General features: G+C 31.8%; 1 protein-coding gene across 1 annotated transcript; it reads left to right on the plus strand.

The window, feature by feature from the left end:
* Window positions 1-6137: 6137 nt before the first annotated feature.
* On the plus strand, window positions 6138-11833 carry LOC132738168 (zinc finger protein 593-like; the record flags this gene model as incomplete). The annotated part of the gene is given in 3 exon segments (XM_060725633.1): window positions 6138-6251; window positions 10434-10650; window positions 11771-11833. Coding segments are annotated over 2 exon segments (257 nt in total), but the record flags the coding sequence as incomplete, so codon positions are not given.
* Between the last annotated feature and the right edge of the window lie 1287 nt (window positions 11834-13120).

The following is a 13120-nucleotide window of genomic DNA, read 5'->3' on the forward strand; positions in this document are numbered from 1 at the left end:
GCCCAAAAGAAAAAATGAACGAACACTGAATTTGACATTTCTGTTTTTGCTTTTTCCCCCTTTCTTTGCCGTACAATTATGTAACCCCAAACAAAAAATTTAGCCCAAACCCAATTGGGGTGCCCTTTTGGGAGTGGCCCGGGGAAATAATACCCGCACTCCAAATTTTCCGGCAAATGTGCATGTAATTTATTTTAATTCGATTTTAAAACCTTGAACACTTTTTTTAACAGAAAGGTTTCCCCAAAACTATGATACAAATTTAAAAATATACCCTTTTACTTTTGGGTTTTTAGAAAGTTTTTGGAGGGGGGTTTTAAAATTTGGGGGGGGGGGGGGGGCTTTTGGGGGGAGTGGACCAATCACGGCGCCAAAAACCCATGTTTGCGGGCCCCAATTAAAATTTCATAAAAAATTTGATGGAAACTTAAGTTTTTTTTACGTCAACGGGAAACACACGATGCCTTTTTTTTTCAAATAAAAGTTAAGCTAAAAAGATTTTATTCTTTGTTTTTAATACAATTATAGATATGATTGAATATTTTCTATTCTGTAAAGTACCAAGAAGTTTTACACTGAAAACAAAAAAAGAAGAACCCACCACGTTTCTGGTCTTTAGAATCAGAGGATAACTTTTCGTTCTTCATTTATTTATTTATGTTGTCAGCAATGTCTATGGGCGTGGTTCGTTTAATAAACCATTTCAACTATTAAATGAACTGGTTTCAATTTCTTATATTCATATGATTTCACATCATATTAATGACAATATTCATTGACTGAAATGGAGTGCATAAATTAAATATTATATTCTCAATGCATTATCGGTCTTTTCACCAATCTCTAGTCACGATAGATGTTTTACAAATTACCTGATTTAAAATTCGGTGCAATGCAAAAAAAGTTAGCCGAAAATTAAATTTTCTTTTTTTCTCTAAATTGAAATTGGGTTTAGGTCTACATTTTAAAAGATTTTTTCAATCCCCGAAAGTAAAAAAGAAAAAATTTTAATTTTCAAAATTTAACGAAAACGAAAAATTCCCCTAATTAAATTTTGGGGCATATATTTCACAATTTGTTTTTTAAGTTTGCCCAAAATTTTTTTACGGGGGTTTTAAAGCCCCCGCAAAAAATGGTAAAAATTTTCAAAAATACTGTTTTTCTTTTTTTTAAATTTGTTTTAATTTCCCTATTCGAAGATCGCTACTTTCGTTTCGTGTGTTTTCTTTTTACAAAAACATAAAAGTTTTCCGTAATTTCCCGGTCCCATATCTTTTAAAATTTCATAATGGGGAAAAATTTAAAACAAATTTTTTGCGGATGATCGCCCATAAGTAAACGATTGTGTTGCATGCAAGATCCAAGTCCTAGCTTAATTAATGGTCGATGTCATAGCAAAGGGCTTGAACTGAATTTATTTTGTTATATAGTCTTAAGTGCAGCCGGAGCTCGTGTATAAAGTTCTGACTGCATGATGGGATTTGAAACAAAATTTGAACACTTAATCATCAATAACTTAATAGACAATATATTACTTGTAAAACCAGCGTCTGCACTTTCAAGTTAAAATTTCCGTACTTGGAGGTCAAGGGTCAAATCATGACCGTTTTATAGTTTTGGCATTAGAGTCAAACTTGTATTATGCGACGCGAGCAAGTGAAAAAACTCAAAATGGAAATGGTCGCTTGAATTCAACGGTCTCTTAAGACAAAGAATGAGAAAAGGTCAAAAATTTATTCATGATATATTTCTTTGCGAAAAGCGTTGCAACGCTTTTCAACTGGCCTTTGCGAAAAGCGTTGCAACGCTTTTCACTCAAATCTGTCTAAGAATAACACAGAAGTACGGTTTTATCTATATATCAAATTTATTTCTGAGTCTATTTCTTATTTTTCTTTTGGGCATATCTTTCCTTTTTAAGTGCCCTAGTTAGTCTATGTAAGAATTTTCAAATTTTATGTGTTTAGCTTTGGGACCTCAGTAAACTTCATTTAAAAATGTTATGCAACTGAATTCACCCATGCTTTTTTAATCACGTTCAAACACGAGTAATTCCTTACAAAACATTTTTGCTCATTAAGTGATTAAAACGTTGAATATTTGTACAAAAGTCTACGTTCAATAGTTTGACATTAAGAGCAACACGTTTTTAAAAACGAAATTCAAATTATAGTTTTAAGAAGTGAAATTATTATGACTGTTTTCCCTAATTTTTTTTAATTTGGGAAAAAAAAGGGGAATACAGATTTCCCGGGGGTGTGCCCGGGTAACGTTTATTTTACATTTTTTTATAAAATTTTGATGTTTTAAAAATGCGCTTTTTTGTTTGTTCCCTTTTGGGGCCAATATAAAAGTTTCCCCGGGGGACTTTTTTGTTTTGTCCCTTAAAAGCTTTTTAAATCAATTTGAAAAATTTTATTTTACTGGGGGGGTTTTTTTTATTCAAAATGCCCTTTTTTGGGTGACATTGTTAAAATAAACAAAATTTAATTATTTTTTAAAATTTCCCCAAGAAAAAAATTTTTTAAAATTAAATTTTATTTGAATTTTAAAATAAAAATTTTAAAATTTTTCCCTTTGGAAATTTAACTTTTAATTTGTTTCCTTATTTCTAAAGATTTTTATTTAAAAAAAAATAATGTCCAAAAGGAGGACTTTTTCAAATAAAACAAAAAAAATTTTCCAATTTTTAATTTTAAAATTTTTGTCACCCGATAAGAAAGGGGTTACGAATTTTTAAATGTGTTGTTTAATTTACATTTGTCGGGAAAAAAAGATTTTTTTAACAAAACGAAAAAACCCAATGATGACGATTTTAAGATTTTTTTTTGGCTTGGGAATTTTTATTTTTTAAGCCCAAAACGCAAAGGCCTTTAAAAAATGGGAAACAAATTCAAGCCACCATACCATAGTATTCCGTTATTTTTGCAATATGACGGTTATTTAAGGCATGAACGCACTAAATATGTCACCTTTTTAGCTCGACTTTTCTATGAAAAGGGGAGCTATCCTACTCGCCCCGGCGTCGGCGTCGGCGTCGGCGTCGGCGTTGGCGTCACACCTTGGTTAAGTTTTTCGTACCACCCCACTTTATTTCAGAAGTATTACAAGTATGGCTTTGAAACTTACCATACTTGTTCACCATCATAACCTCCATCTACAGACAAGAGTACATAACTCTGTCAAGGTTTTTTGACAGAATTATGGCCCTTTTTTGACTTAGAAAGTGTATTGAGCTTGGTTAAGTTTTTTGTACCACCTCACTTTATTTCAAAACCATTGGAGGTATTGCTTTGAAACTGACCATACTTGTTTACCATCACGACCTTCATCAACAGACAAGAGGACATAAACTCTGTCAAGGTTTTTGACAGAATTATGCCCCTTTTTGACTTAGAAAATACATTGAATATGGGTAAAATCCACTTATTGCCTTAACCCTTTGAGATATTGCTTTGAAACTTTTAATGCTATTTCACATCATTACCCCCATCTGTACGCAAGAGAAGGTAACTCTGTCAAGGATTTGTTTTAAAAATTAAGGCCTTTTATCGACTTACAATCTTGGTTAAGTTTTTAGTACCAGTCCACTTTTTGACTGAACTGTTTGAGATATTAATTTGAAAGTTGGAATACTTGTTTACAATCATGATTCCCAAACATGTCCAGGAGAAGGTAATTCTGTCAAAGATTTTATTTGAATTATGGCCCTTAAACTGAAACTTATATTCAGTTTCGTGATGCTACACTGTGCTTACATACAGAAATTAGGAGCATTCGAAGATAGTGAGAATGAATGTGTTCAACGAGATGCCCCAATTGGTAAAAATATACTCAATGTCACGATTTCATGAACATTTAGCATGACATTAAATAATGAATTGAACTTCCTTCATGTAATTCAAATATCAGTTTACAACGCATTATCTACATAGTGGACCCACGAAAAGTAACCAGTCACCCACAGCCTGTGTGAAAGAGATCCACTTGTGACCAACTGACAACATCTAAAAAAGCTTGATAAAATTTATCTATTACTTGTATTATAAGGTAACTATAATACTTTCAACATACAAAGTCAAATCTATATATTATGCTGATTGTACAAAAAATATACTGCTTCCTTGGCATAGATTTCTTGAAAAATTATGTTATTATGTCATTTACCAAGGTGTTCTGAGTGACGTAAAAATACCTTATTCTCTCAAAGTGGGTTTAATACTATTAAATTTATTTAAGGCTCAACTCAGTTTTTTTTTCTTTCTTACCAGCCCTCTTTTGACTTAAACATTTCAAACTTTGCTGCAGTGTTCAAGGGTATCACACAATTCAGTAAAATAATTCTTCACTAAATATCTTAATGCTCATGGCCATTGTTCACTTTAAAAATACAGAGATTCTTGTATTGCCTTTTACTGCAAAAACTTTTTTTTTATTGGCAAGCAATAAAAAAGTCGAGCGCGCTGTCTTACGGACAGCTCTTGTTATTTCCCCCTTCACCATACTATATAAGGGAAGTAACTGTAAAACGTTTGTGTGCAGTATGTTATACTCGTATTCTTTGTAGAAATGTGAAGCTGGTTTTAAAATAAAGAACGCTGATATATACTATAAACGTCCAAATGTGATATTCTTACTTATGGACGCATACACAGTTAATATGACACACTGATTCTATATTACATTCTCAAAATAGAAATAGATAGCATTGCTACAAATCAAATTAGTAGACTACTAGTGTTTAATGCCATTCAGGACTGTCAAAATTTAGCACTTTAACAATCATTGATATTTTTTACAAAAAAAATCTTTAGATTTACTGTATGCCAACATACATATTTTTAATCAAGAACTTTTATTCATCATGTAAAATGTTCAGTTTGTTTTATATGCTTTGAAGCATGCCATTTTATATGTGTTTGATTTACAGTAATTTACTTTAAATCAAGAAGCTATCTTAATACAGCGGCACACCAGATCTGGGTTACTAGATCGTATCAGTATCAGATCAGATCAGATCAGGTCATATTTATAAAAGTGTTCGTGCTTAAATATGGGACCCACTGCTCCATTCACAATGATCGACTTTTCTGATTTGAGTGTAAACGAGAAAGGTTATCATCCATAAGATAAACAAATTAAATATCATATTGCACGCCGCTCTTTAACTCCCTTTAATAATAATGAGCAATTTATACTAGAAATAAGTTTGTCTTCTAGTAACAGATAAGACTAATTAACATTTATTGTTATTTATCAGTCAAGGAACCGATCAGGGGTAAAATATTATGCATGATTTTTTTTTAAATGTAAATTCTGGATTTCAAATGATTCCCTGCGGTCTGGAGACCGCAGGGTATTGGTACGCGTTTAACTTTTGAGGCATGGAGTAGCACGTGACCTGTTTTCGGTACATGGAGGAGCATGTGATCTGTAAACCGTACATGATTGGTTAATTGACCGTTTCGAAATCCTAGCTAAATACCGTTTGCCGGTACGTTACGGATTTACCTGTAGGGAATTAGTCCGAATTACCCCTAATTAAGAACAAAAACTATTATGTGATTTTTCTAATTTTCTATAATTATTTTACCGTTTAAGGTAGAAAAACTTAAATGATGTGTTTGAAAATTATCACTGTTTCTTTAATATCTATCTCAAATTTTACAAACAATAAATTGTTTACACTGAAAATCTACAAAGTTAAAATATTCGTAGTGGCATCTGCCATAATAAATAGAGATATTTTCTGCGTAAACTTGTGTGTTTACTTTATTTATTTTTTTGCTCGGAATTTTTCATAAAATGGTAGGCCTATTTAATCATTTTCTTAAAAAGAAATAATTGTTTTATGTTCGACCTTCTCCTGTCTTCAACGGTCATCAGTTTCCAAAGACCTAGCTTCTTATATATTGATCGTTTTATTCAATTGTCAACTATATTCTTGATACAAACGTTTATTTACCCCCCCCCCCCCCACCCCCCCCCCCAAAAAAAAAATCATGTTGAAAATAGTTAAATGAAATATCTTTATATCATTAAAATGTTCACCGCAGGAAACCATTTTACTTGTATACTAGTTGTGCCATGTTATAAAATATGTATCACTACTGTTATAGTGTGACCATAACATATTTAGGCGTCTGCGTTTCATTTGATCTTCACGATTCATTTTTTTACCGCTGCACCGGTTACAAAATAAAAACAAATAACACGTGCCTCTGTTTCCTATATCTGTTTACTGTCAATTGGTAAGGTTTAAATCAGTTAAAGAAAATATAGAAGTATCGTCTTTTCATACTTTAACTAAAGATAACATATTAAACTAATTATTTATAGTAATAAATTTATGAACTAGATGTATTTTTGACTAAAAATTATTTCGGATAAAATTATATCTAAATAACTTTAATAAGCTGATTACCTGATTACGGATATGAATGTAGTCTACATGGCATTTGTTATGAAAATATTTATTCCAGAAATAGTAATGGTTGGGAATGAAGAAACTCTTCAGGTGATAATCTTCATTCTTGGACGAAGTACAACAATTTCGTTTCGTTTTTTTTTTTTTTTTTTTTGACAGACCTAAAAAAATGGAAGGGTAAGGCATATTTTAGGTTAGTCCTATATCATAAAGACGTTTCTGTTAGTACTACGTACACTCCAAGTACGTAGTACTAACGGAAACGTCTTATGTTATAGGACTAATTTTAGGTCCTAACAAAACAGTTTTTAAGGCGTATATTGCAGAATCCTTTTCTGTCAGACTTCTTTCAATTTTACCAGGTGGCAGACACAGGTAATTTTTAGCCACATGAAAAGTTAATAGATCTAGTCACCCAATCCCATGATTAAACAAAACAGATTGGCAGGTCAAACAACAATGTAATTTTGTTGTGTTTTGTATAAAGATTTCAAGCATGTTTTCCAGTAAATAATGTTAAGTTGCAAACATGTCAAATCGACCCGAGGACAGATCTGCCCCAGGTCTAACGGGTCCCAAAATAAGTCAAATCAGCCTTATAATAAGCAGGGCTCACACTGGCTCAAATAAAAAAATAGCCAATAATTTCAACTTAAAAAAATAATAGCCAAAAGTTCAGCGGAATATTCACGAATTAGCGATTAACAACATAAGCAGTTGATTAAATAAACATTACATTTATATCTTTCAGTTTTATAAGGATTCTCATATAAACCGATACATTTGTGTATATTGATAACTACCTTTTTTTAAATAGAACCACAACTTCAATTGTTATTATAGAACAGAATAAAAAAGTTATAATTAGTATAATTACTGTATAACAATAATATTAAAGATTCATTATAACTTTACATCATGCTGTTATCGGACAACTTTTTTTGTTTGTTCTTATCAAATTTTGTCAGCTATAACCACTGTCAATTTCCACATTTCACACAGAACTGGAGTAGATCTAGGTCATATTAGCCTATAGAAATAACACAAGTTTGCAAACTCATTCACAGAATGCAGCCTTTTTTCTGAATAATTTACTGAAAAATATCATCATCACCAATGTAATACAAATTTTCTGCCATAGTAGTAAAGATTTTTAAACAGAACATAGCTTATTTCACCTTTAAATAAATATCAAAATTATCGGTGTCGCGAAAATATGTGACAATCGGATTTTTCCTGTTTTCTGAAGAAATATTCACAATTTTGGTTGTTGTGCAAATAGTTGTTTGGAATTTAATACTTTTCAAATATTTTACCATTGTTTTCCACTGGCGATTTAGTCAAGTAGCTTAAAACAAAAAAAAATCAAAATTTGCAATTACTGGAATTCACGGTAAATTTTGGGTGAGTCAATATCCAGTTTATCAATTTTAAAACGATTTTTGTGGCTAATTGACGGATATTTGATGGCTATTATAAATGCTGGACAATATCTTTAAAGTACTTATACAATTATACATCTCGCATGTATTTTATCACCTCGGGCAATATAGTTAGCAGCACGTGACCGGTAAAAAGTTGACACTCAATTAAATGCACCCCGCTGGTGTTAATTGGGTCTACTGCATTCATTATCGATTTTTACACCTTATATAGACACTGTTGGAAGTAAAAAATAATCGCCAGATTTTGTAGCCAAAATGCAAAAATAATCGCCAATCTTATAAAATAATCGCAAATGGCGACTTTGGCGACCGACAGCGTGAGCCCTGAATAAGTCAAATCGGCCTAAATACATTTTTGAAAAGTCAAGTCGACCCAAAGTCAGATTGACCACAAGTCGAAATTTAAGAACATGGAAGAGCTATGTTTGCATGGGGCCATCCATAAAAAATTGTTTGTTTGTAGTGCTCCGACTGACCCATGAAAATGGCCCCGACTCTAAAAATTTTTTACACCTTCGAGGATTTTTTTTTTTTTTTTTGAGATCATTGTGTACCCATTCTGTTAAAAAGAACTTTCTCCAATAACTTTTCAGACAAATTTTGAACTGAGAAGTAGAAGAGTAAAAGAATTTTATTACAACACCAAAATAAACGCACGCTTTTCATTGATATTTTGCCAAACTTTGACCCCGAACATCGGCGATTTCACATTTGCCAGAAACCATAATATTTCGCAAAGGGCCTAAAAATTCTCAGTTTCCAAGCCAAACATGTGAATGAATTGTTCTTTTGTTAATTATTTAACATTAAATCTTATAAAAGTTGATCCACTTTTGAAGATATTTGCTAAAATAATTGCCGATCGGATGCATCTCTTACACACTGTGTGAAGCTGTACTCGATTTTCCTATTCATTCCACTAAATGCTGCCTATATATATGTACAGTATATGGAAATGATGCCCTTTACAAATATAAAGTTTTCGTCTTTAGACTTTAGAGTGGACATATTAAACCAGAATAAAATTCGATTTATTTTTGTTATAAAAGTGAAAAAACGATTGCAACTTTGTTATGTGAAAATAGACAGAAATGGTACCCTCACTCATGAAGGTTTTTTTTTACATGAGTGGACATATCTAACTTGAATACAATTTGATTTATTTTTGGTATAAAAGTGAAAAAAAAAGATTGCAACCTTGCTTCAAAGATAATATACATACATCAATGAATGTTAAAATGGACTACCCTCCGTAACCATAGACCACCACTGTGGTTTCCGATCAATAACTAAAGAACGCTTAGGCCTAGGAACTTCAAATTTGGTATGATGATTGGTCATGACCAGCAGATGACCCCTATTGATTTAGGGGTCAAATGTCAGGGTCACATTGACCTTGTAGGTGAAAACAGTTTCCAATCAATAACTTAAGAACGCTTAGGCCTAGAAACTTCAAACTTGGTATGATGATTGGTCATGACCAGCAGATGACCCCTATTGATTTTGGGATCAAGGGTCAAGGTCATGTTGACCTTGTAGGTTATAACGGTTTCTGATCAATAACTAAAGAATGCTTAGGCCTAGTAACTTCAAACTTGGTATGATGATTGGTCATGACTAGTAGATGACCCCTATTGATTTTGGGGTCAAGGGGTCAATGTCATATTGACCTTGTACTTAATGTTGCCTTGGTTGATATTTTTACATAAACTAAAAATGCTTTTGGTATACACATTTGAAGGTCTTATGTAATATAACAACTTGGTTGTCATTAATGAGGCCTACATGATTCATAAAATTTATGCATATATTATTTGTAAGATTTGTAATAACTTAAATTGCTGCACACAACCTATGCCATAATGGGGTCACAATACTTATTACCTTGTGACTAGTCATGACCTGTAGAGACTACATAACCCTTATTAATTGTTTGTTCACTGGGTCAGAAGTCATGCATAATAACCTGATCATATGACTAATTGGCTGCTGATAGGGGGCATACATGTTTTACAAACATATCTTGTTTGTTTAAATACAATGTACAGTATATCATGGCAGACTATATACTGTGTATTGCTATACTCAGTATGCTCAAATTTTGTAACATTGAAGTGCAATTTCCAAAAAAAAAAAAAAAATCCCCTACCTACCTACCCACCTCTTGAACTTAGGGTCGGAGCACTACAAACAAACAATTTTTTAAGGATGGTCTGGTTTTATTCAAAAATTAAATACATTGATTATCATTTGTTTCTGTTCTCTTTTTTTGTAATCCGTGGTTTGTCATTGCGTCTGCCTGTACACTCTGTGGTAATTATCACTCCATTGGTAATTATTAATATAGAATGCAATGTTTATAATAAATAAATGAAAAAAGAAAATTTTTAAAAAAAGGGGCTGTTCTGACTTGAGGCCGGTTTAACTTGAGGCCTATTTGACTCTTTTTGGTGCCGTTTTGACTTGGGGGCCGATTTGACTGTTATTCATTAAATCATGTAACGATGATTTAGATTTTAAGTGATTTGTTTGTTACTATCATTTTTATTTGTATTTTTCAGAACAAGATTTTACAGGCCTAATAATGGGCAGGATTGCCAGAAAGAAACAACACAAGGGAGATAAACCTTTAAAGGAAAAATACAGAACCAAACGTAAAACGAAAGATTTGGATGAAATACACGAGGATATGAAGCCAGCTAAAGCACAAAAATTGTTGAATCAAGAGACAGACTATGACAGACCTGGTGCCGGACAGTTCTATTGTATACATTGTGCGTAAGTAAATCATGTAAACACTATATGAATTTCTTTATTTACCAGGTCAACAATTAAAAGTTAGTTCTGGCTTCCATAACTTTATATATGTCACATTTTTTTGACTTTGTGCGACCATACTATAAAACCTGTTCGCTGAATTCACGGATTTGTCCAGCTCCCATTTGTGAAAAACACCTAGAAATTATATGCAGATGAAAATTTGGAGTTGGATTAGCCAAATGTATAAAGCCTGATCATTCTGCACAAATGCACAGGATGGTCCGGCTCTTTACTGGTGGCAAAGGCTTTATATCAATCTCTTTTAGTTCGAGCAGTATAATGGTTATTCTGAAACTTAATTATTGACTATTATTGTCTATTCTTTACTAAAGCCATTACATTAGCTGTGCAATGAACACATTTTTAAACATAATTTATATGACAAAGAAGCCAAAACTATATGTTGGAGCTAAGGCCCTCACGGTTACACGTTTAAACGGATTCGTTTGGATTTTTATTCGTAAACGGTTACAATATGTTTTACCGTTTAATCGAAATGACCATATTGTCTTACAAAGTATCTTAGTCATTGCCTGTTATAATGGATTTTATCTTTTCTTATTGGTTTATTCCAAAGTAAAAAATGGCAAATGGGTGTTTACAACCCTCCACACAGTATCACCGTGCAATAATTGCTCGTGACATAATGCATTTTTGGTAAAGTTGATTTTCCTTTGATCTTTCAAATTTTATAGCGAAATAGGGATACAATGCAGAAAATGTGTGCTGACTCAATCATAATGAGCCCTGAACATTATTTACTTGTACTTGTATTTAAAATAGAAAGTAAGTCATCTTTTGGCGACTCGAATACATGGTGTAGTATAGTACATAGAAGTACCACCGTTTAAACGGTATCATTTCGGTTCTTAGCAATTGTTTAAACGTTTACAAAAAATTGTAAACGTGGGAGCCTTAGTTGGAGCCCTCATTTCTTTGCTATGGACCTATAACAAGTTAGAGCCAGGGGATCAATTCTTTGTTATGGACCTATAGCAAGTCTATGATTAGATGATAAATGTTCTATATGTGATTTACAAAAATATAAGACTTGATATATTCGTTTATTCATTTTCAGGAAATATTGTATAAATGAACAGGCATTAAAGGAACATTTTAGAGGCAAACCTCACAAAAGGAGGTCAGTATCTTTTTATCAAAGTTATTTTCTGATAAATAAATGCAGTTTGTATATTCCTATAACTCTGGTATAAGCAAAGTACATGTAAATAAAACAATTCTGGTAAACCTATAAATTGAAATGATTAGTTAATAAGAAAAGAAAAAATGTATATCGAAGGTTTGGTGCGAAACAACTGTAACTCATATTATGTTAACAATATATCTAAGCAGTTTAAATAAGCATTGTCAGTAGAAATACAAGAGCAGTCTTATGTATAGAAGCTAGGTCTCAATGAATACTTTTAGGTATAAATCATCTAAAATATGTAAACACAGTTTGTCTTGATAGAAAATATGGAAGATAATGGTGCATAAGGCACGTGTATCAGTTTTCATTATTATGTGCTCTGTCAGTGGATAAAGTTATACATGTTTTAGTTAAAGCAGCATGCTTCATGCCAATTTTCATAAAAGTTTTGAAAATGTATTTAAAAGGAAAATACATGTTCTATGAAATGACCAAAGAAAGAAATTTACATATTGCAAACAGCACTTAAATTCCACGTAAATTACCAAAAAGAGGTCAAAGTACAATGTATGTAAAAAAAGCCCTTACTGCCCTCACTCAATTAAACACTTTAAGATCAGGCATTAATAACACAAAACATAAATTATTACATTTCTAAATATATTAGTTTATTACATGTTTTGCAGTAGATTACTGAATTATAACGGTTAATTATATTCTGAATAATTTCACATAATGATTACCAATATAATTTCACAGTAGCCGAACTATATTTGGCGTAAAAATAAAATATTTATCATTAATGAATGTTTTTTCAGCGTAAAGTAGTCAATATAAAAAGAAATGTACGTGATAACTGTAGTTTGTAAATTTTACGAACTTGTGCTGAAAAACATCTAAAAAATTAAAAATAATCATGGAAAATTTTATTTTTCAACATTTGAGTCATTATTTTTTATGAGTCAGAAGATAAAAACATGACGTTACGCGGAAAATCAGTAAAAGGTGTAAAAAACGTTAAAAAATCATGAAATAAACAGAAAAATTTTTTGTTTTACATGTAAAATCAAAAAATATTTCACTCGTGAACCCCAGTATTATATTTTCACTTTGGGCTAGCCACTGGGAAAAATTTATCTGGTGTTCACTCGGTGAAAAATTTTTTGATCTTACATGAAACAAACAAAATCCCTATATATTTTTTTGTAGTTTTTATTTTCTTAAAAAAATATTTTTTGCTCATCTGGGGGCATGCACTTTTTTGTAAAGTAAAATTTA

Source organism: Ruditapes philippinarum, unplaced genomic scaffold, assembly GCF_026571515.1.
Source record: "Ruditapes philippinarum isolate M1 unplaced genomic scaffold, ASM2657151v2 ctg16457_1_1_1_1, whole genome shotgun sequence".
In the NCBI taxonomy this organism is placed as follows: Eukaryota; Metazoa; Mollusca; class Bivalvia; order Venerida; family Veneridae; genus Ruditapes; species Ruditapes philippinarum.